Source organism: Haliaeetus albicilla, chromosome 22 (genome assembly GCF_947461875.1).
Source record: "Haliaeetus albicilla chromosome 22, bHalAlb1.1, whole genome shotgun sequence".
In the NCBI taxonomy this organism is placed as follows: Eukaryota; Metazoa; Chordata; class Aves; order Accipitriformes; family Accipitridae; genus Haliaeetus; species Haliaeetus albicilla.
In genome coordinates this window covers 20,755,493-20,773,839 of record NC_091504.1, presented here as the reverse complement: position 1 = coordinate 20,773,839, position 18,347 = coordinate 20,755,493, and the positions used below count along the sequence as shown (strand labels likewise).

The following is an 18,347-nucleotide window of genomic DNA, read 5'->3' as shown; positions in this document are numbered from 1 at the left end:
GCCCCAGTTTAGGGAACAGTTTGTGCCATGAAAGCCCCACTTTGTCCATTGGCCAACAGAAAGATAGAAAGCAGGGAGAGTGAATCAATAGGCAGGAGGAGTGTTGTATTAGTACAGATTGGCACTGCTCTCAGGGAAATAGGTGGGTTGCATTTTGGCTCCCCCTCTTTGGGAGGCTGGCTTGCAGTGACTGCCTCTGCAATGTGAGCCAGTGGTTTAGCGTCACAGAGGAGTGTGAAATTCTGTGTAAGTGTGTGTGTGTGTGCGTTCACTGGAGGAGTAACAAAACCTCCTGTGTCATGTTGCATTTCACTGATGTGTCTTGAGCAATTAAAACCAAGAATTACAAGGGTGTGCACCCAGAGAACCGCTGCTCTGGAGAGCAAGGCTGTCTTGTGCTTTCCATAGTTCTTTTTGTGTGTATTTTTGACACTTACTCTTGATAGTGTGGTTTATTATACCTTGCTGCCCCATGAAAGGTCAGGTGGGCAAGGATTTTCCTACACTAGAAAATCTTTTGCCTTGCTATCTGTATTCAGAATTTTCTTTCCTTTTCAGTTCAGTATCTATCTGAAAAGTGGCTATACAGATATGTTATCACTTTATCCAGCAGTATCCCATGTCAACATTGAATTAGCTTGCATTATCTTACCACAAATTTCTGGCAGGTAGCTGGAACTTTTTAGAAGCTGCAACGTAGGTGGGGTTAGTAGGTGATACATAAGTCTATTAAAGCAGAGGTGTTAAGACTTGCTTCTCTGAGTCACATTAGCAGGAATCTGAAGCCTGATGAAATGTGGGATAAGGTCATTTGTCCTGGATTTGGTTTGGTTTCCTTAAGCTGTTTTATGGAACGAAGAATGAAGTGACTATTCTGAAGCTGTGTATATGAGGAATTGGAGATTACCTGTTTTCCCCATTTATCAGCGCCTAGAGCATATGAAGGAACAGGTGGGAAATCCTTACCAGGGCTTTCAGTTAAAGAAATGGTTCTTATCTATCTTCCCTGAGTTAATCTTTTACACAGTTATCAACTTTTTGAACTATGTATCAAAGCTTAAAGAAATGGTTCTTGCTTCTATAGTGTTACTGTCTTTTTGTGTTCTCAAAATTTTTGATATGTTTAAGAAGGGATGTAACTTCTGCACAATGGTAAGGAAGGGATAATTAATACTGCCTAGCTTTTCTAGGTCACTTTTCATCAGTGGATTCGAATTGCTTTGTAAAAGAGCTTGCTTGCAGTATCCCTGTTAAACAGACATACACAGAGAGGAAGCAGCCCATCCGTTCCATACTGGAGAACAGAACTCAGGTATAGACTGAATAGATTCCAGGGTTATATCCACATTTTGCACCCTATTTCTTATGTGTGAAATGAGTAGAGAAAAAGTGGAGAAAAGTTGAAAAACAAAGCAGGCTTAGTTTACAGTCGCATAATACGTGTCGTTTTGAAGTCAAGTTGAGATAATGGACTGCAGTCAGTCATTCGATAAGAGAGTACTGTGAGTCATCATCTTTGCCCCTTCTTCGATGTAGTTAGTTCTCCAGGGCCATATTCTTAAGAGCCATCTTTTTTCACTTTTGCATCTGGCTGAGAATCAGTTAGAATCTCTCTGTCCAAAGCTGTCCAGCTGTGGTTGAATTCACTGTGAAAAGCTGTTTGTTTTTTAGCTACAAGCAGTGGAATAGGTATATTTGAAAGATTTTGCTGGAGCTTGCTGTGATTGAGGAATTGTTGGGTTGGTAGCCCTTATTAGGAACCTTTTTCCCCTGCTTTTGAACTTAAACATATTGGCATAGTAAATTATTTTAATTCACACCCACTCTAGCATACTGCCACAGAGTTTAGTAAAATTAAGTCAAATGAAGTGTCTCCTTCCTTTGTAATGACATGTAAAATTAATGTATTAAATTTCTGCAGCGCAGTAAAATAACACATTTTTTTTCCTTCCATGAGTTGTTCTAGGCAGGATCCAAAAGTGCTGAGCTAGGGTTTCGTTCATTTTGGCAGATCCTGCTGTGGTGGGAGCTGGACAGACAGGAAATGCAGGCCTCTTAGCTGATTCACAGAACAAATTTGGCCTGTGATTCTTCTTTTGCTTAGTAGAGATGTCTTTCTGACTCGGTATAATTAGTGGTGCTCCTGGGTGTTGCGAAGAGGGAGGTACCAATGTCTTGAACGTGTGCGAAGTAGCATAGGCTCCTGTGGGAGTGGCTTGACTGTTCTGGTAGTGTTGCACCACTGTGGGAGCACCAAGCAAAGGAACAGAATATTTTAAGGCTACTTCTTTATCTTATCAGGTCTACTGGACTGTTTTTCCCTTTTTGTCTTTTAGATTTGGCAAAGCCTCCAGTAAATGAACCGAGGGAACCAGAACAGTTTCTAATGCAGGCGCCCCAGGGAAATCCACTGCTGCTTTCCCACACCCTACAAGAGCTATTGAGCAAGGATAGTGTGCAGGTGGAGCTTATACCTGAGAAGAAGGGGCTTTTTCTGAAACATGTGGAATACGAGGTTTCCAGCAAGGTAATGTGAACAAGCATTTGTCTTAGTGAGAATGTATCCTCTTAAGAATGTCTGTGCAGTTGCTGTTGGCAAAGTCTTGACTAATTTGATAGATGTGTTGGGTGATGCTGGTTTTGAGTAGGCCAGTTGTATGGGCTTTCTCTTAATGCAGTAGCACTATGCTTTCTTGACCTGGGCTTCTGCAGTATGGAGCATCTTCTAACTCAGGTCTGATGGATGGCCTGTTAGTTTACTTGCTTGAAACCTGAGCTCTGTATAAAAGCAGATGTATAACATCAAAAACTGAATGTTTTCATAACGGATTGGTGTAGGTGACTGGATATTTCAAACTATTTTGAGCTAGTGAAGAAATTGTATTGGCAGTGCTAAACTGAAATCCTTTATAAGCAGAAAAGGTACTGCAAATCCTTCTGCAGAGTCTAGGCCACTTCCAGTTTACTTGCCCCAATCCTGACCTGTAGGTTCCTCTCTCGGTATAAAAGAAGATTGAAGATGAATATCTTTTTCTTTTTATAGAGCGGCCAGTGAAATAGCTCTCCAGTAGCTTCTGTGTGTTTTTTCAAGATGGAAATCTGTCCTCTTCAAAGTAGACCATGAGCAATTTACATCTCCCAGGCCACCAAAACATCAGTTACTGAGTAGTGCTCAAGCTGTTGTAGTCACTGTTGTACGTATTCAGAGACACTTTTGGGTCACTTGTCTGTAGTGACGTTTGGGGCTTTAGGTGTTAATAAGTTTGTCAAAGACTGTTGTAATGGGGAAAGGGCAGGCACAGTGAATGCTTCTGTGGGGTTTCAAGGACTCAATGTTTATTTTTGCCTGTGATTTCAGGGCACTGGACTCAGTGACCCTGGTGGTCTCTCTAGATTTTGAATTCAGGAACCTATTACCGATTCCTTTCAGTTGCTGTCATCTCTCCTATGGTTGTAGCTGTAGAATGATACTTCCTCAAAAAGAAGCATAGCTTGGCCTTGAGCTTCATCTAAGATCTGCAGCACAAATCAACATCAGATTTCAAAGCAGGCAGAGGGAGGCACTAGGGGCTGTGTCCGTTGCGCTCCAGTTTTATGCCTCATTGCTTTATTTTTGAAAATGCATAGTGCCACAATAAGCGGTGGATGATGTGCAATACAAATGTAGTGAGAATGAGTATAGTGTTATGTAGTCTTTCTTATTAGCTGCTCCAGTAGTTGAATCTGTAGTAAAAGTATGGGGGGGTTTCTGGTTTGTTTGTTTATTTATTTATTATTTGTAAAGGATTTCTGCCTCCTAAGTGTCTTATTCTAGCTGCTACCTAACTCCTTTTGGAATGAAAAAACCCAGTTTCTTTGGCCTCTTCTTCATATTGATCTGGAAATGCAGAGTGAAGGACTAAGGCTTTAAAGGAACTTTCAATCTTTGTTTATAGATCTAACATCAGTGAGAGGTCTCTCTTTCTCTTGTGAGGTTCACTTAAAGCATCAGTCATTTGGGCTAATACTTAACATGATCTAAGACTGTTTTGCCACCTCTGGATTTGAAACTGATTCAGAGAAAGTTCCTAATAGGTAGAGCTCAGGGACTTGCCGTACTTCAAGAAAAGAGCTCTGTAGAGCACTTTAAGAGTGTGGGCACTATTTCTAAATATTTTGTCTAATTTGGAGGACCAGAGAGTTTGAGGGAGTAATGGTATGGAACCACGGCATATTTAGCGATACTTGTAATTTTTTGGGAAACCTCTTCCTCTCCATTTCATAGTCTTTTTCATCTTGTGTGTGAATGAAATCTGACTTATGTTTTTAACTGAAAATCTTATTCTCAAAAGGACTGTAGTTAGAAGAATGCCATCTCTGTTCATAATTGAAAGGTGGCTGCCTTTGGAGTCTTCTCTCTCCTTCCCACCACAAGGCATCTAAAGAAAAGAAATATGTTGTTTCTGCAGTCTGTGGATGTGATTTCTTTCTTCCTTTTGTTTTAGTGCAGCTAATAGCAAAAAAAAAAAAAGATGGAAATGCTGCTGATTTTCTTCTTTTTTGTCCAGCCTGTGTATTGATTTATTCTCCCCGCTTCCTTAATTGCAGAGATTCAAATGCTCAGTCTACAGGCGATATAATGATTTTGTGGTGTTCCATGAGATGCTGCTTCAGAAGTTCCCATATCGTATGGTGCCAGCACTTCCACCAAAGAGGATGCTGGGAGGTAAACCTAGGTCTTTCTTTTGACTGAAGGGGTCACCGTGCAAGCATGGTTAAGGTGATACTGTTGAAAATGAATGTTTAAAAGATCGAAAGTCATTGCTTCTGCTTGGCTTAGAAAACAACTTTGAGGTTATAATACACAATTTGGAGGTGTGAATTACTGCCATCCTAGAAATTCCCTATAGGTAAGATATTAATGTAAAATTTCAGTGGAGTTTCTTCCCGTGGAAGTTCAGTATCACATGACTTTTTTTGGTAAGATTTGAGGCATAATTCTCATTCCAAAAGTCCAAAAGCATGGCAGAGTTGCAGGTATTGTTTTTTAGGAAAATAGGCTATGATAGTCAGTGCTGTAGGGCTATGAGTGTAGACTCGCTACCATACTGTTGAACATCTGTAGTATGTATTGTAGTGTGTTGTTTTGTGAAGTGTTCAGAATAGAAAAGATTTGTGAAAATCCCATTGTTTTTCTATAGTGAGGGAAGAGTAAAGATTAAAAAAAAAATTAAAAAATCATATTAAAAGGCTTAAACCTGCAGAGGAGCTGATTATGTAAAACCAGCAAAATTGCTTCTCCAGTGAGAGCATACTTGATTGATCCTGTTGCGTTATTGTAGGGTCCTAACTTCACACACACCTAAAAAGGACTAGTGAACAGTCATGTTAAGTAAACAGCTTCAGCACTGCCTGCTATAGTATTACCTTGCACAGAAGCCATAGGATGCAGGCAATGGCAATTACACTTTCTCGGTTTATGTACAAAACGGTGTCTTTCTGGCAGATGAACCAAATGCCTTAAAGTAGCTATAAAAAAAAGTAGCCCTTCCCCCCCCCGCCCTGTTCTAAGAAGGAGCTTGTTGATCTGCTTAGGATAATCAGAAACTGAAAACTGAGGCTGGAATCAGAGTGACAGTTCATTCAAATACATTTTAGCTATTAGAATAGAAACCAATGAAGTATCCCAAGACTGAAAGCATATCAAAGCTCCTTCAGGTACATTTTTCACTAATCTGAAATATTGGCACTGGTTTTAAAATTTGATTATTTCAAATGTTGCATAACTGTATAAAATCCTGTCTTGTTTTATACTTTATCTGTGAGAGAACAACCTTTTCACTGTCTTGTCTCCTGCCCATGCTGCTAAGCTTACTGTGTTTTCAATAAATAATTGATTTCAGTTAAGGAGTCCATGTATTGCTACAGTAAAGAGGAATTGGTAAACAGTGAGTGGAGCGGGGTGTATAGTGAACGGGAACAAAGCAAAATAATAGTGCTGAAAAGCTTCAGTGGTCATATATTCTTATGATGGAATGTAAATTGTGAAGACCTTTCTTTTGGGGTTGCGAAAACCTGTCTGTTGAATTTGACCTGTTTCAGTGTTCTCAGCCAGAATTTCCAGAATTTCCACTTCATGCAACACCTGTAAGTGAAGTGACCTTCTGTGGTTAATCTCAGTGGAGAGAGGATGCTTGAAAGAAACTACCAAAATACATCATTTGTCAGTCACTGTTATTTCCTTGCATTGCCAGTGTGGTGTTATTTCTGTGCATTCAACTGTGCATTTCTTCCCACAGATATCATATGTTTAAGAAAAAACTGATAGGATTAGTTCCCAAACTATGCTAGAAGTACAGTCCTAATACAGTCCAAAACTGTGTTAAGGCAGAGAGTGATGATTGCCTTTAGTCTAGTGACTCTGCATAGAGAAAAGCTGTGTAAGTGGTCTTAATAAAAACTACAAACAGGAAAAAGGAAATGGAATGGGTAGTTCTTGTTTCTGAGTAGGTTAATGGACTAACAAATGGAACTGCAGGACACAGGATTTGATGGATTGGTATAGATGTGTGACTCTTGCAACCTCCTTAGTCCCAGAGCCGGATGAGCAAAGCTACATGTTTTTTATACTTGGTATGCTCCTCTACTAAGTTACACCCTTATTTTCATGATGGTCTACTTTCATCCATCTGTCAGATGAAGAAAGATTGATTATCTGCTCTGCTCTTTTTGGAGGATAGCAGCAAACTGAGACAGATCATATAGGAAGTGTGTAGATGACTACAGGGATCTCCATGTAGGCTAAAGTATGAACAAAGCAAAATCAACTGCAACCCTAATGACAGAAGAATCATTTGATGGGTGATACTGTACTAAGGATTATTATAGAGAGTCCATGCAGCCAGCAAACTCCCAACTTAAAATTGAGACAAAAGAGTAATGCCCTTTCATGATATGAGAGTGTTGTCATGGATTAAGTGCATTCCTTTAATTTCGTTCTGTGCTGCTTTCTTTTCCTTCAGTCTTATTTTAGTTGAATTTTTCATCTTTCCTGAAAAACTCCAGGAACTTTGATTTACTGCCTCACTGCAGTATTGCCAGATTGAAATTCTTCCTGTTTCAGGGAGATGAACGGAACTTCTTTAGTTTGACAAGTAAGGATTCTGGATGGATGTACTGCAGATTGCTGTGCAGGTCTTCCAAAGTACTTTCTGACATACTGCATGAAAAAGATGGGTACTGATCTTGAACAAACAACTGAAAAAAAAACCCCCTTTATTCTCCCTCTAGACCCAAAATGCTTAAAAGAGAGGAGGAGGGACAGATGAAGGTACAGCACACTGAAGCTAGTTCTTCAGAATAGTGAGCAAAAACCCCATTATTATTTGTGGGATGATCACTTTGCATGTGGCAGTGATCTTAGCAGTGGCAAGAAGCAGTGTGTTGTGCTGCATTTCCCAGGAGTCCCAAACAGACTGAGATCCCCTCTGGGGACCAGCTGTGGAATTGATTCAGAGGAAGAAGAATTTTTGTATGCCCACAGTTTGTAAGTGGAGGCTTCAGGCCGTAGACTTGGTTGTTTATCCTGCTTATCTGACCCACCCTGTGGAAATAACCACACATAGATATATATCTGCTGGATTTCAGTAAGATGTAAAGAACCACTTGAAGGAATATTTGTTCTGGTGGTCAATCCAAAAGATTGTTTTAGGGATCTGACAGACTATAGGTAACAGTTTTTTGGTTTGGTTGCAGTGCTTTAGCAAGGGTTGTTAAGTACAAAGAAATTGCTGGACTGAGTGCTTTCTTTTTTCTCTTTCTGAGCAGCTGTAATGTGTGGTGCATTAATTGAAATTTAATGTTTCTTCCTGTAGCTGATCGAGAATTCATAGAATCTAGGAGGAGAGCACTGAAGCGTTTTATAAACCTGGTGGCTCGACATCCCCCTTTCTCGGAAGATGTGCTCTTGAAACTCTTCCTGTCATTCAGTGGCTCAGTGAGTACTTATTAGCAATAGTCATGAGTTTGTATACCTTCCTGTAACTGCTTCGCTGGGCACAGAGTTCAGAATTGCTTTTGGCCTACACATTGTTGCTCCCCATGATGAGAATTTTCTCTCAGTAGGTATTTCTACAGCTGGAAAGTGGAAGGTAATTTCATTCAGTGCGAGGAGCATAGTGTTTTGGAAATTATAACTGTTCTTAGTGGAATACATATTATGCTTTTCCTTAAATTAAACCTAACCTGGGTAAAACTGTATCTGCTAAGTTGTGCCTTACTATTGCAACATATCGGAGACCTGTGTGAACTGCCTGTGTGTTACTTAGTTCTTTCATGCTCATTTCATTCTGTGTCTTCTCCAGGATGTACAGAATAAGCTAAGAGAGTTGGTCCAGGGAGTAGGAGATGAATTTATGACCTGCAGATTAGCTACCCAGGCCAAGGTATGTATACAAATTTCTTGCAACATATTATTCTGGTTTAAATGGCTCTCTGCTCCAGGTGGATCAGTTACGGCGTTCGTTGAGTGATGGAGACCTTGGGTAGGAGAGAGCTGTTTCCAAAGTTTGAAGGACTTCTAAACTTGTAACTTTATTGAAAAGATCAAATAAATATTTGACTCTTAAGGGCCTGATATTTCTAGATAAGTGCTTGTTCATGAATATGATAAAGATTAAACAATGAATCCTGCTCAGAACTTGTTTCTCAGTAATTACTTGCACAACAAACAAATGCACATACTGCACAATTTAAAAGCTAATATCTAGATTGATGTCTTCGCCATGTTTTCATGCTCTCATTCTGTCTGTTCTCCTCTTCCTGTGGGAGAATACTTTGGTCTGTTATAGAGAAGTTAGTTAAAAGTTCTCCATATATTTGCTTATCCCAGTGATTAGTGCTATGGCAAGTTTCAAATATACATTCACTGTGTTCATTGAGCAATTTTAAAGCAAGTTGTTGTTCAGGTTTCTGCAATGCTAGCAGAAGGTTTTGCAACTGGAGCTTAATTCAGGCTTTTACCAGTGATACACAGGTCAAAAAGAGCTGAACTTTCAGTACATGCTTGACTTTGCCAGGCTGGCAGTTACTAGTAGCATCGGATCAGAACCAGTGAGCTTGAAACCTCACAAACCCCATTTTAACTGCATAGTAGAATTGCAGATTTTGCCAACTCTGTCTACACCCGGTATTTGAACCTCTTCCTGCCTCTGAAAATTAGGGGTATTTGTATGACATCTGACTTGGACACCTAAATTATGAAGCTCATCTCTTCAGGGTTGTTACAGCATGGCATGAGAGAGCAAGCACAAGAGGGAAATCTGTCTCTCTCTCCTGACTATATGATGTGCCCACAATTAACGTATGTGAATGTGCCTCTGATTTGTCCACTAGTAACCTCTCTCGCACTTCTTCAGGACTTCCTTCCAGCTGACATACAGGCCCAGTTTGCTGCCAGCAGGGAGCTCATCAGAAATATTTATAATAGCTTTTATAAGCTTCGGGACCGTGCAGAGAGGATAGCTTCTCGAGCCATTGATAATGCCTCAGATCTCCTCATATTTGGAAAGGAGCTAAGGTAGGTTGGGAGGAAGAGGATTTGTTAATGTGAATGTTTCTACTGTTGTTTCAGAACTCAGAACTGTTGTAAGGTTTACCTGCATGGTCTGGTAAGAGTGGGTATTTCAATGCATGCTGTAGGTCATAATAAAATTTTTCCTACTATAAAAGAAGAAAATGCATGCTTTCCACTAAGGTTGCGTTCCATAGAGCAAGAAAAAAGAAAATGCAAGTACCTTGACATTCAGGTACTGGTTTTATTGTCTCTTCCCCCAGTATATACACAGCTCTGCATTTGTGATTGTTCAGTAGTAGCTCAGCACTGCAAGCAATTTAGACAGATTAGAAACTCTGAACTGCTCTCTGCAAATAAGTGTATCTACTTAGTGGAATTTGTCTCCTAGATTTGAATACTACTTATCTCCTCCCTAGTGCTTTGGGCTCAGACACTACACCGCTTCCTTCCTGGGCTGCTTTGAATAATAGCACATGGGGGACTCTGAAACAAGCCTTGAAGGGTCTGTCAGTTGAATTTGCACTTCTGGCAGATAAGGCTGTGCAGCAGGTGAGTTCTTTACTTTTTTTCTTTTTTTTTTTTTCTTTTTGTAAAATGAAGGAGGTGCACTACTGCCTTAAGTTTCATCTTGAATCATAAGCTCTGTGGACATAGGTACTTAAAGAGTTAAGACGGAGATGGTGGTCCAAACTTGCATCCTCGGCCACCAGCCTGCTTGTTCAAGCTTGAATAAAAAAACCGACTGTGTTTAAATGGGGAAAAAACACAGTGGGCAAGGGGAAGGAGGGAAAAGCCCACTTTCTTTTTTAATTTCAAATGGTTATTGGACAAGTTAAGTTGTACGACTATACTGAACTGTCCGAAAGTCCTGCGTTCTGTCTTGTTAATCTGCTACAGAGAATCCAGAAGAAATTATTTCTGAATCAAATTTTGACATTCATGTACTTAAACATTACGTGAGAGTCATTTAGACAGAAGTATCATATTCCTTTGTAAGTGTGCAGTGTGATAATGACTGTTAGAATAATGTGAGAACATGACAGTCTGGGAAGGAAAAGTAATAGCTTTGTCTTCGCTTCTCTTCATCTCATTGTGTTAAAATACTCAGCATGCTTTTATAGATCAGTCAGACCAGGTTTCTTTCTCCAGAGTTTATGCTCCAGGAAGTGCTATTGATACAGGAAGAAAAGATAGTATTTAGCAAAATAAAAAAACAAGTAGTGAAATGTGGCTTGGTGTTTCATCTCTGCCTTCTGATGCATGAACTATTATGGGGAACATGCAGGTATTCATAGCTTTAATGGATTAGTTATCTTGTAATAAGGGAAAGTGAAAGATTGGAGGAATCTGCAAGAGCAAGAAATTCAGGCAGAGAGAGCTGAAAGGACTGACACAGGACTGTAAAACCAACTCCTCTTGTTATAATGATCACTCAATTGGAAAAGCTGTTCCTGCTCTAGTCAGGTCTTTGTTCTGCATTACTGAAGACTAAACACTCAAGTGCCATCTGAAAGATTTTTGATGCAGTTGTGTAAGCGTTGATGTGCCCTGGAGAATACAGTGGAAGGCCTGCATGGTGTAAGGATGTGAAGAACTGTGATGTCGGTTCTTGCCAGGCTTACATAAAATGTACTTTTTCCTTGTTTTCTAGGGTAAACAGGAAGAGAATGATGTGGTGGAGAAGCTGAACCTTTTCCTGGATTTACTCCAGTCCTATAAAGTGAGCTCTGCTGTTTTTCTGCCAGTGAGAAAGTTGTTTAGAGCAAGCTTGTGCTCTTCAGAGGGTGTAACGCCAACTGGATGGAAAACTGTCTGGGAGGCCAGTTCAGAGGCAAACTGGGCATCTGGCAGAGGGAGTGGAGTGGCTGTTGGCCGTAGCTAGCTCTGTAGCTGTACTGGTCAGCTCATCTTGTCTCGAGAACTTGCCAAACGGCAAACCCTGCAAGGAATTTAAAAATATGACTGCTTGAACTATATGGATCAGCTAACTTTTTTTCCAGATTTGGTTGCTTTTGAGTCGAAGTGGTGAATTAGATTGCTGCTACTTTGTTCATGGAGACATGAGTTCAGTTAAAATGGAAGAATTTTTGTTAATACTAATGTTTTGGTCAAAGGCACTTTTTTTTAGAAGCACCTAGTGAAACTGTATGTGGCAGCCTTTCTTGACGTTCCCATGCCTGGACTGAAATAGAAGGACACTGGCAAGCTCTTACCACAGTTAATTGCCAGCACTTAATAATGAGAAGTGCACAAAAGATAAGAGGCCTGATAAGATCCAAAATGTTGGCAGAAGTGATGCTCCAGATTGCCTCTTAAGCTCACTGGTCTGGGTCCAAGCAGTTTTGTTTCTTGAATTCTTAGCTGCCAACATTTTTCTGACCTTCTTGAAAACAAAGAAACAAAAATCTGCAGCATAGAAATTACATAAAGCGTGACCCTGTGTTTGTGTTCCTGATGTACTTGGCTTGTGTGCTTGCTGTCTCTTAGCTTCCGTTGAGTACCTGTTTTTTTCCTTTTCACATAAAGGACCTGTGTGAAAGACATGAGAAGGGAGTATTGCACAAGCACCAGCGAGCATTGCATAAGTACAGCATGATGAAGAAGCAGATGATGAGTGCCACTGTGCAGAACAAAGAACCGGAATCGGTGGAGCAATTGGAGTCTCGGATTGTGGAGGTAGGGCAGATGCCTGGGAGAGCAAAGGGTGGTACTGGACTCCTATAATGGTGCCGCTATGTAGTTCACTCATATTTGCAGAAAGCCATTAGACTGAAAAGGTAACCTGTGCTTTGGGTAATTTGAGCTGCTTGCTGTGCTACATGGAAAACGTGTTTGTTTTCCTCAACACTTATTACTGGCTCTTTGGTAACATGTCATTTGCAGGAGCTGTGGAAAGCAGCAGTCTGCATGATGGAAAGTGCAGTTGCTGACATATCAAATTGGTCCAGGAACTGCCTTTTTACGTTTTTGGTATGTGTTTGAATTGCTAGTATGGTGAGGAATGCTGTTTTCTCCTGCTGCAAGTGAACCTCCTTGGCACCCTCTTCCTGGCAATGTATTTAACTGAATTCCTCTTCTTTCAGCAAGAAAATGCTATCCTAACCATGGAGCTGCGGAATTACTTCTCTCTGTATTGCCTGCATCAGGAGACACAGCTTATCCACATCTATCTGCCTCTCACGTCTCACATTTTGGGGGCCTTTGTCAACTCCCAGATCCAGGGTCACAAAGAGGTGAGTTCTTCTGGACTGCATTCTTTTTCCCAAAATATGAGTAGGAATTCGAATGTATTTGTTTTCACCTGTGGGCCATCCTTCTTTAATCATTTGTCCTGCTGCGTTCTTTCATAACTTCTTAAGAAGTCATCTAAGGTCTTTCCAATTTGGGGTGAGGATCAAGGCTGGCCTCTAACCTCTCTAAAAGACTGTATCTTCTTGCAGCAAGTTGCTGTGTTTTTCTTTTTTTCTTCTCTCATCTGCAGCTGGCCTTACCCTAGAGGCAGTTGAAGAAGACCCAACCTTTAAATAACTAGCTATCCTGTAATGAATGATGTGAGTTTGCTAGGTGAATGTGGTTTTTGTTGTGCTACACAGAAATTATATGACAAGGAACAACTTCCTTGTTTTTGCTCTAAATTCAAGAGCTCCTTTTTGTTAACCCCTAAATACGACCTTCAGCATTCCCCACATACAGACTTTCTTGCATTCTTTATATTAGAAAGGTCTCTCCTCCTTCAGCTCCTTTCCTTCCCTGCAGTGAAGGAATTTGACGAAGGTATGGGAAATCTCCCTTCCATGCATGCTCAGTAAAATGTTCAGAGAGCTGCATTATAGTACCAGTCTGAAAGGGACAATCTGGGTCCGCTGGACTTTCCCAAAGTACTTCAGCAAATTTATGTTGTGCTTTTGAGTACTCTGAAACTGTTGCCAAAATACAGTGTGGTGAGGTGATTGCCTACCGTGTTGTCATGTCTGTTTTCTCTCCTTTTCTACTCACAGATGAGTAAAGTTTGGAATGAATTGAAGCCGAAGTTGAGCTGCCTTTTTGTGGGATCTAGCAATATGCCAACTCCACCATTGTCACCTCCAGAGGGAAACTTCTTCTCCAATTAATGCCCTGAGCATCTAGCATGGAGCAAGAAGTGCAATCAAGGAAGGGGTGGGACCTCTACCTCCAGATGTTAGAATGAATCCTCCAAACAGCTATTTTTTTTTTTTTATTTTTTTTTATTTTGTAATTCCGCTGCTTTGAGCTGCTCTCTGATTTAGACAGACTGGATGTGGGGCAGAACATACAGATACAAAGACAATCTCTTAATTTTGAAATGCTCTGGGGCAGGGCTGATGTTCGTTATCTTGCAGACACTCTTCGTGGGGTCAGGGTGTGACCTGGTGCAGTGAGTGCTGCAGTGTTGTTGCTGATGCCTCTGCATCTTGTACTAACAGTCCTCCAGTAATGTTTATCTGCACACATGCTGACGCATCTCTGTGCATCTCTGAAGTGCTGAGATGAACAGGATATGTGAAGCACTGGCTTGTGGTAGAGATGGATTACCTTTTAAGCTTGGGAGGACCTGTGTTAGGGGCATATGTGCATAAGGAAAGCTGAAAGCTGTCCCATTGATAGGTGTCTGGATTTGATTTCTTACTGGTAAACTTTAGCACAAAATAAGTGAATGAAGTGGTTGGAGTCACTAACCCAGCTGGGTAGGGGTTAGTGCTGCTGCGTGACAATAATTTTCCTGGTGAGGCTAGGCAGACTGTATCGTCACTGTGTTTCAGTTCACGGTTGCAGGGCAGCCTAGGGACTTGCTCATATTTTTCAGTTTGGGGCCAAAGACCAACTAGGTTTAGGAACTCAGAGTCTGAGTTTGCCTGGCATAAATGAGAACATAATTGAATAAAACACTCCTTAATTGTAAACCACTCATGAGCAGAACAGCTACAAGGTAGCTTGTTTATTGTCTTCTGGAGGTTCTGACATCAATCTGTTTAGTAGCTGTTTGGGACTATTGGAGAGCTGCTGACCCAAAGGCTGGTGTTTTCTTTGGTCTAATATCAGACTATCCTGTTACACCAGCAGGCTGGGACACAATGTTGATAAAGTTCATTAGCAAAAAAGTCAGTATTTATCAGGATGTTACTGTCTTTTTTTTTTTTTTTTTTTTTTCTGGCTGTGGGTAGCGTTGGAGTGTATTTGTGAAGGAGAGAAGACAAAAAAGTGACAGTTCTCTATCTCTCAAAAAATAGCATGGTGCTTGGTAATGGGGTTTTCAGAATGATTTGTGATTGTGATAAAGGGACTAAACATTCTCCATGTTTCACTTTGTATCTCTGGTGACTTTCCCTCACAAGGCAAAGGGTAGGGGGAGGAGAAATTGCATGTCACGTTACCTTAGGGGAAATTGTGCATATCCTCCAGAGAAACTGATAATTGAACAAACTGCAAACATATGCAACAAAACTCTACGTGAACAGGACTGCCCTGAACCTAACTTCTGTGGGGCCAAAATAGCTGCCAGAGGGCAATTTGAAACTTGTTTTCTTAGCATTTTCTTGAGTGGGTAAAAAGGAAGCATATTAAGAAGGATGAGTGCTCGCTGTCAAACTGGAACTGTTACAGTATTTTCCCATTAGGAGCTTCCCCGTTAGCAGGAAGTATATTTAAATCCTCCAATCACAACAGCTTTTTTCTTTTTTTTTTTTTTTAATTAATTTAGAAAATTCAGTGCAACATGAACTTCCTAGTCTAGGTGGAAATTATGGGTTAGTTTCTTCAGATAGGAGCAAGATAATGTTACTTGCCCAGTTTCATGAGACGGGTATAACCGTTACACACACCCCTCAAAATGTGGGGAAGTGCACTTACGTGGGTGAATTTCTTGGGTGCTGGGCCTTAAGGAGTGTGTAGGGTGTCTTGTTTAACAACCTTGCTCAGAATGCATTGTTAAGAGCTTATTATAGCAATTCAAATGTTAACTCTCTTCTGAGTCTTTCCTCCTGCGTATTGGCCTTGTCCAGTGAGACAGATTAACTGCAGATGGCTGTGACAGATTTGATTCTCTCTCCTGAAGATTGCCAAAGTGATGCAGAAGAGATTCTGCTCACAAGCCAGAGCAAACTGGCTGAGGAGGGAAATGTTTCTACAGTACAGTAACAAAGAATATACTATCTCAAGAATGGCACAAAAGGTTTTTCTGCTTGACCTTGTCTTGATTAGGAAGATAGTTTGTGGTTAAAGTGCGGAAAGCATGTCACCATATTTTTAAACACTCTTCACTCCTAGCATCTTTAGAAGGTGCTGGCTGGTTACGGCCTATCATTTTCTTACTCCTAGTACCCATCCTCCCTCATTTAGCCTTGTTTGCCTGATGCAGTGAACCGTCAAGTTAAGAAAATACTGAATGTTTTGGGGCAAGATGTAATACCTACATGATGGATCTTCTGCGTAACTTGTCTGGCTGGGATAGATGACTGGCCTGTGTTCTGCAGGAGCACTTGCAAAGTATTAGCCGGAAGGGAACTTTGCACTTCTCACTTTAGAAAAAAGTTACAATTTTGGGCTTTATTTAAAAACAAAAAACCAAACATCAAAACCACATTTGGGCTTTAGACTAACCCTCTTTCCTGTTCTCCTTCAAAGCAAGTATTCTACAGTCCAAATGCAGAGACTGTAATAATGATAACCACAGACCAGATGACCTGTAAAGAAACTGGAATTACGTTGTTTTGAGAAAACACTCATTCCTCCATTGTCAGCCCTTGCCTCTTTGAGGAGAGCAGTTTTGGGGATGGGGTTTTCTTGTTTTGATGTTACTCTGTTCACCTAGCATTTTGAGAACAGAGGCCTGGTATTCTCGAAGCTGATATAGCTAATGGCACTTCCAGAGTTTATTTCATACTGGACTGTCAAGATTCTGTCTCATTCCTAAATACACGCATACACTATTTCATACAACCCTTAGTTTGCAAACCTTATTTTTGGGAGACTGGTCAGTGTGCAAATAGCACTATTATGTTTACCTCAATATGTGAGGGATTTCCTTACTGTATTTGTCGTTTAGTTTGGGGATCTGTCAGACTTGGAGAGCAGCATCAAGTATGGCTTGCTTCCTCTAGAGGAATGCAGCAGGGAATCAATCAAGTTCACTTCAGTTGTCTGTCTCCCCTAGTCAATGTAGGAGAAACAGTTGTAGTTACCTCCACGGTATTCCCTTCTGCAGCAAACAGCCTAGCTATATGCAAGGGTGAGAACAAGACTTAATGAAGTTGGTTCCATTGCTGGTAGCAGGGTAGGTTGCAGTAAACACTAAGCAAACCAGAAGACTAATTGAAGAGTGCATGCTGCCTAGCCAAGGACTGATGCTCCTGTAAGATGTAGCACCAAAGAGTTAACGTGCCTTCTTGAATGGAAGCTTTCTATGTATTGCTTGAGGTCACGGGGACTATTATGTGTTCAAAACAGTAATGGTAGAAAAGGCCTCCAGTCTTTCTGTCAGTGTCTGTCAAATCTGTTGTGGAGGTACCAGGGTAGTAAATAGCTGAGAACCTGAAACTTTGCCTGAAAATTGTTTTATCAAAAGGGCTATATGTTTTTGTCACTCCTGAGGTCTCCTCTGCTTCAGGCTGTGAAGTGGCAATATACAGGCTTTTTGACCAGTATCGTGTTGAAAGGCTTTCCAAACTGTATTTACAATACACCCTTAATCTTTGATGCTTCTTTCCCTCTCCTTCCATCTTCCTTGCAAGTTGCTTCTCCCAAGTTGTTACATTTTCAACAGTGCCTTGCTGCATTCCAGTGCTTTTACTCTTCTACTTTGATCATATAAGGGTGTAATTCCTGGAATTTGTAACAGGCTAATTTACAATCTTTGGTTTGTGCTGTTTCCCAAAAGACAAAGATCACCAGCTGGGGACAGAACTTACTTAAAACACGTCAATCTCTGCAACTGCAGCAGGACCAATAACATCACTACTCTTTGACATGACCTAAAGGTCGGTGCTGGTGAAAGCATCTTTATAAAAGGATTGAACTGACTGCAGAAGAGGGGATAGCAAATAGAAGCGCAAGCCTCAGCTGCACTTGTTCTTTTCCTACCTAAACTCCTGGAGGAACAGAAAGTAATTTGTTCTGTCTCACCATGCGATTTACAGTGTCCACCAGGAAATAAATCAAGATAACATAACAGGTATTGGCTGCCAGTCACTCCCTTTCCTACCATGCAGTAAGGTCTTACATCCTGTTACAAGCTACCTATCCCCTTGTGCTTATTTTCTCTCCTCTACTTGCCTCAAGCCATTCTTTCCATTAGAACAGCCAGAAACCCTTACTACTATGTCAGAAGCAGAGGTGAGTATCAAAAACTCTGTAAATAACTCAGTGTGCAGCACAAAAGGAAAAGTAAAAGAGTCTAAGGTATTAACTCTTATACTCCAAGTCTAGGCTGTGGCTTACTGAGCATATGAAGAAGGGCATTTTTGAGTGGTATAAAATATTCAGAACTGCTGGAGGGAGACAAGAAACAATCTTGTTCAGAGGGCGTGAATTTTGCCTGCCTGGAATATCCTGTATCTTTGCTTTGCTCAAATAGCCTTATGTATGAAGCACTTTATCCAAATGCAGGAATTAAAGAACTATTACTACAGCTGGTAGACTGGAAATGTTTACAGATCCTATATTACATTCCAAGATTCTATCTGTAAGTGTTATATGTGTTTGTAAAAGTGTTTAAAAAAAAAAAAAACCACCAAAAAACCAAAACAAAAAACCAAAACTTGTATAAGAAGTTACATAT

At 40.6% G+C, this 18,347-nt stretch overlaps 1 protein-coding gene across 3 annotated transcripts in view; it reads left to right on the top strand.

The window, feature by feature from the left end:
• SNX8 (sorting nexin 8) overlaps positions 1-18,248 on the top strand; it is a 28,676-nt gene extending 10,428 nt beyond the window's left edge. For all 3 annotated transcript variants that reach the window (XM_069810266.1, XM_069810264.1, XM_069810265.1), the window contains 10 exons: positions 2,337-2,527; positions 4,588-4,705; positions 7,854-7,975; positions 8,343-8,423; positions 9,396-9,556; positions 9,970-10,102; positions 11,205-11,273; positions 12,080-12,229; positions 12,637-12,786; positions 13,552-18,248. In XM_069810266.1, the coding sequence (XP_069666367.1) occupies positions 2,387-2,527; positions 4,588-4,705; positions 7,854-7,975; positions 8,343-8,423; positions 9,396-9,556; positions 9,970-10,102; positions 11,205-11,273; positions 12,080-12,229; positions 12,637-12,786; positions 13,552-13,665 (1,239 nt within the window). In that variant the 5' untranslated portion in view covers positions 2,337-2,386 and the 3' untranslated portion in view covers positions 13,666-18,248. The remainder of the gene's footprint in view (positions 1-2,336; positions 2,528-4,587; positions 4,706-7,853; positions 7,976-8,342; positions 8,424-9,395; positions 9,557-9,969; positions 10,103-11,204; positions 11,274-12,079; positions 12,230-12,636; positions 12,787-13,551) is intronic.
• The last annotated feature ends 99 nt before the right edge of the window (positions 18,249-18,347 follow it).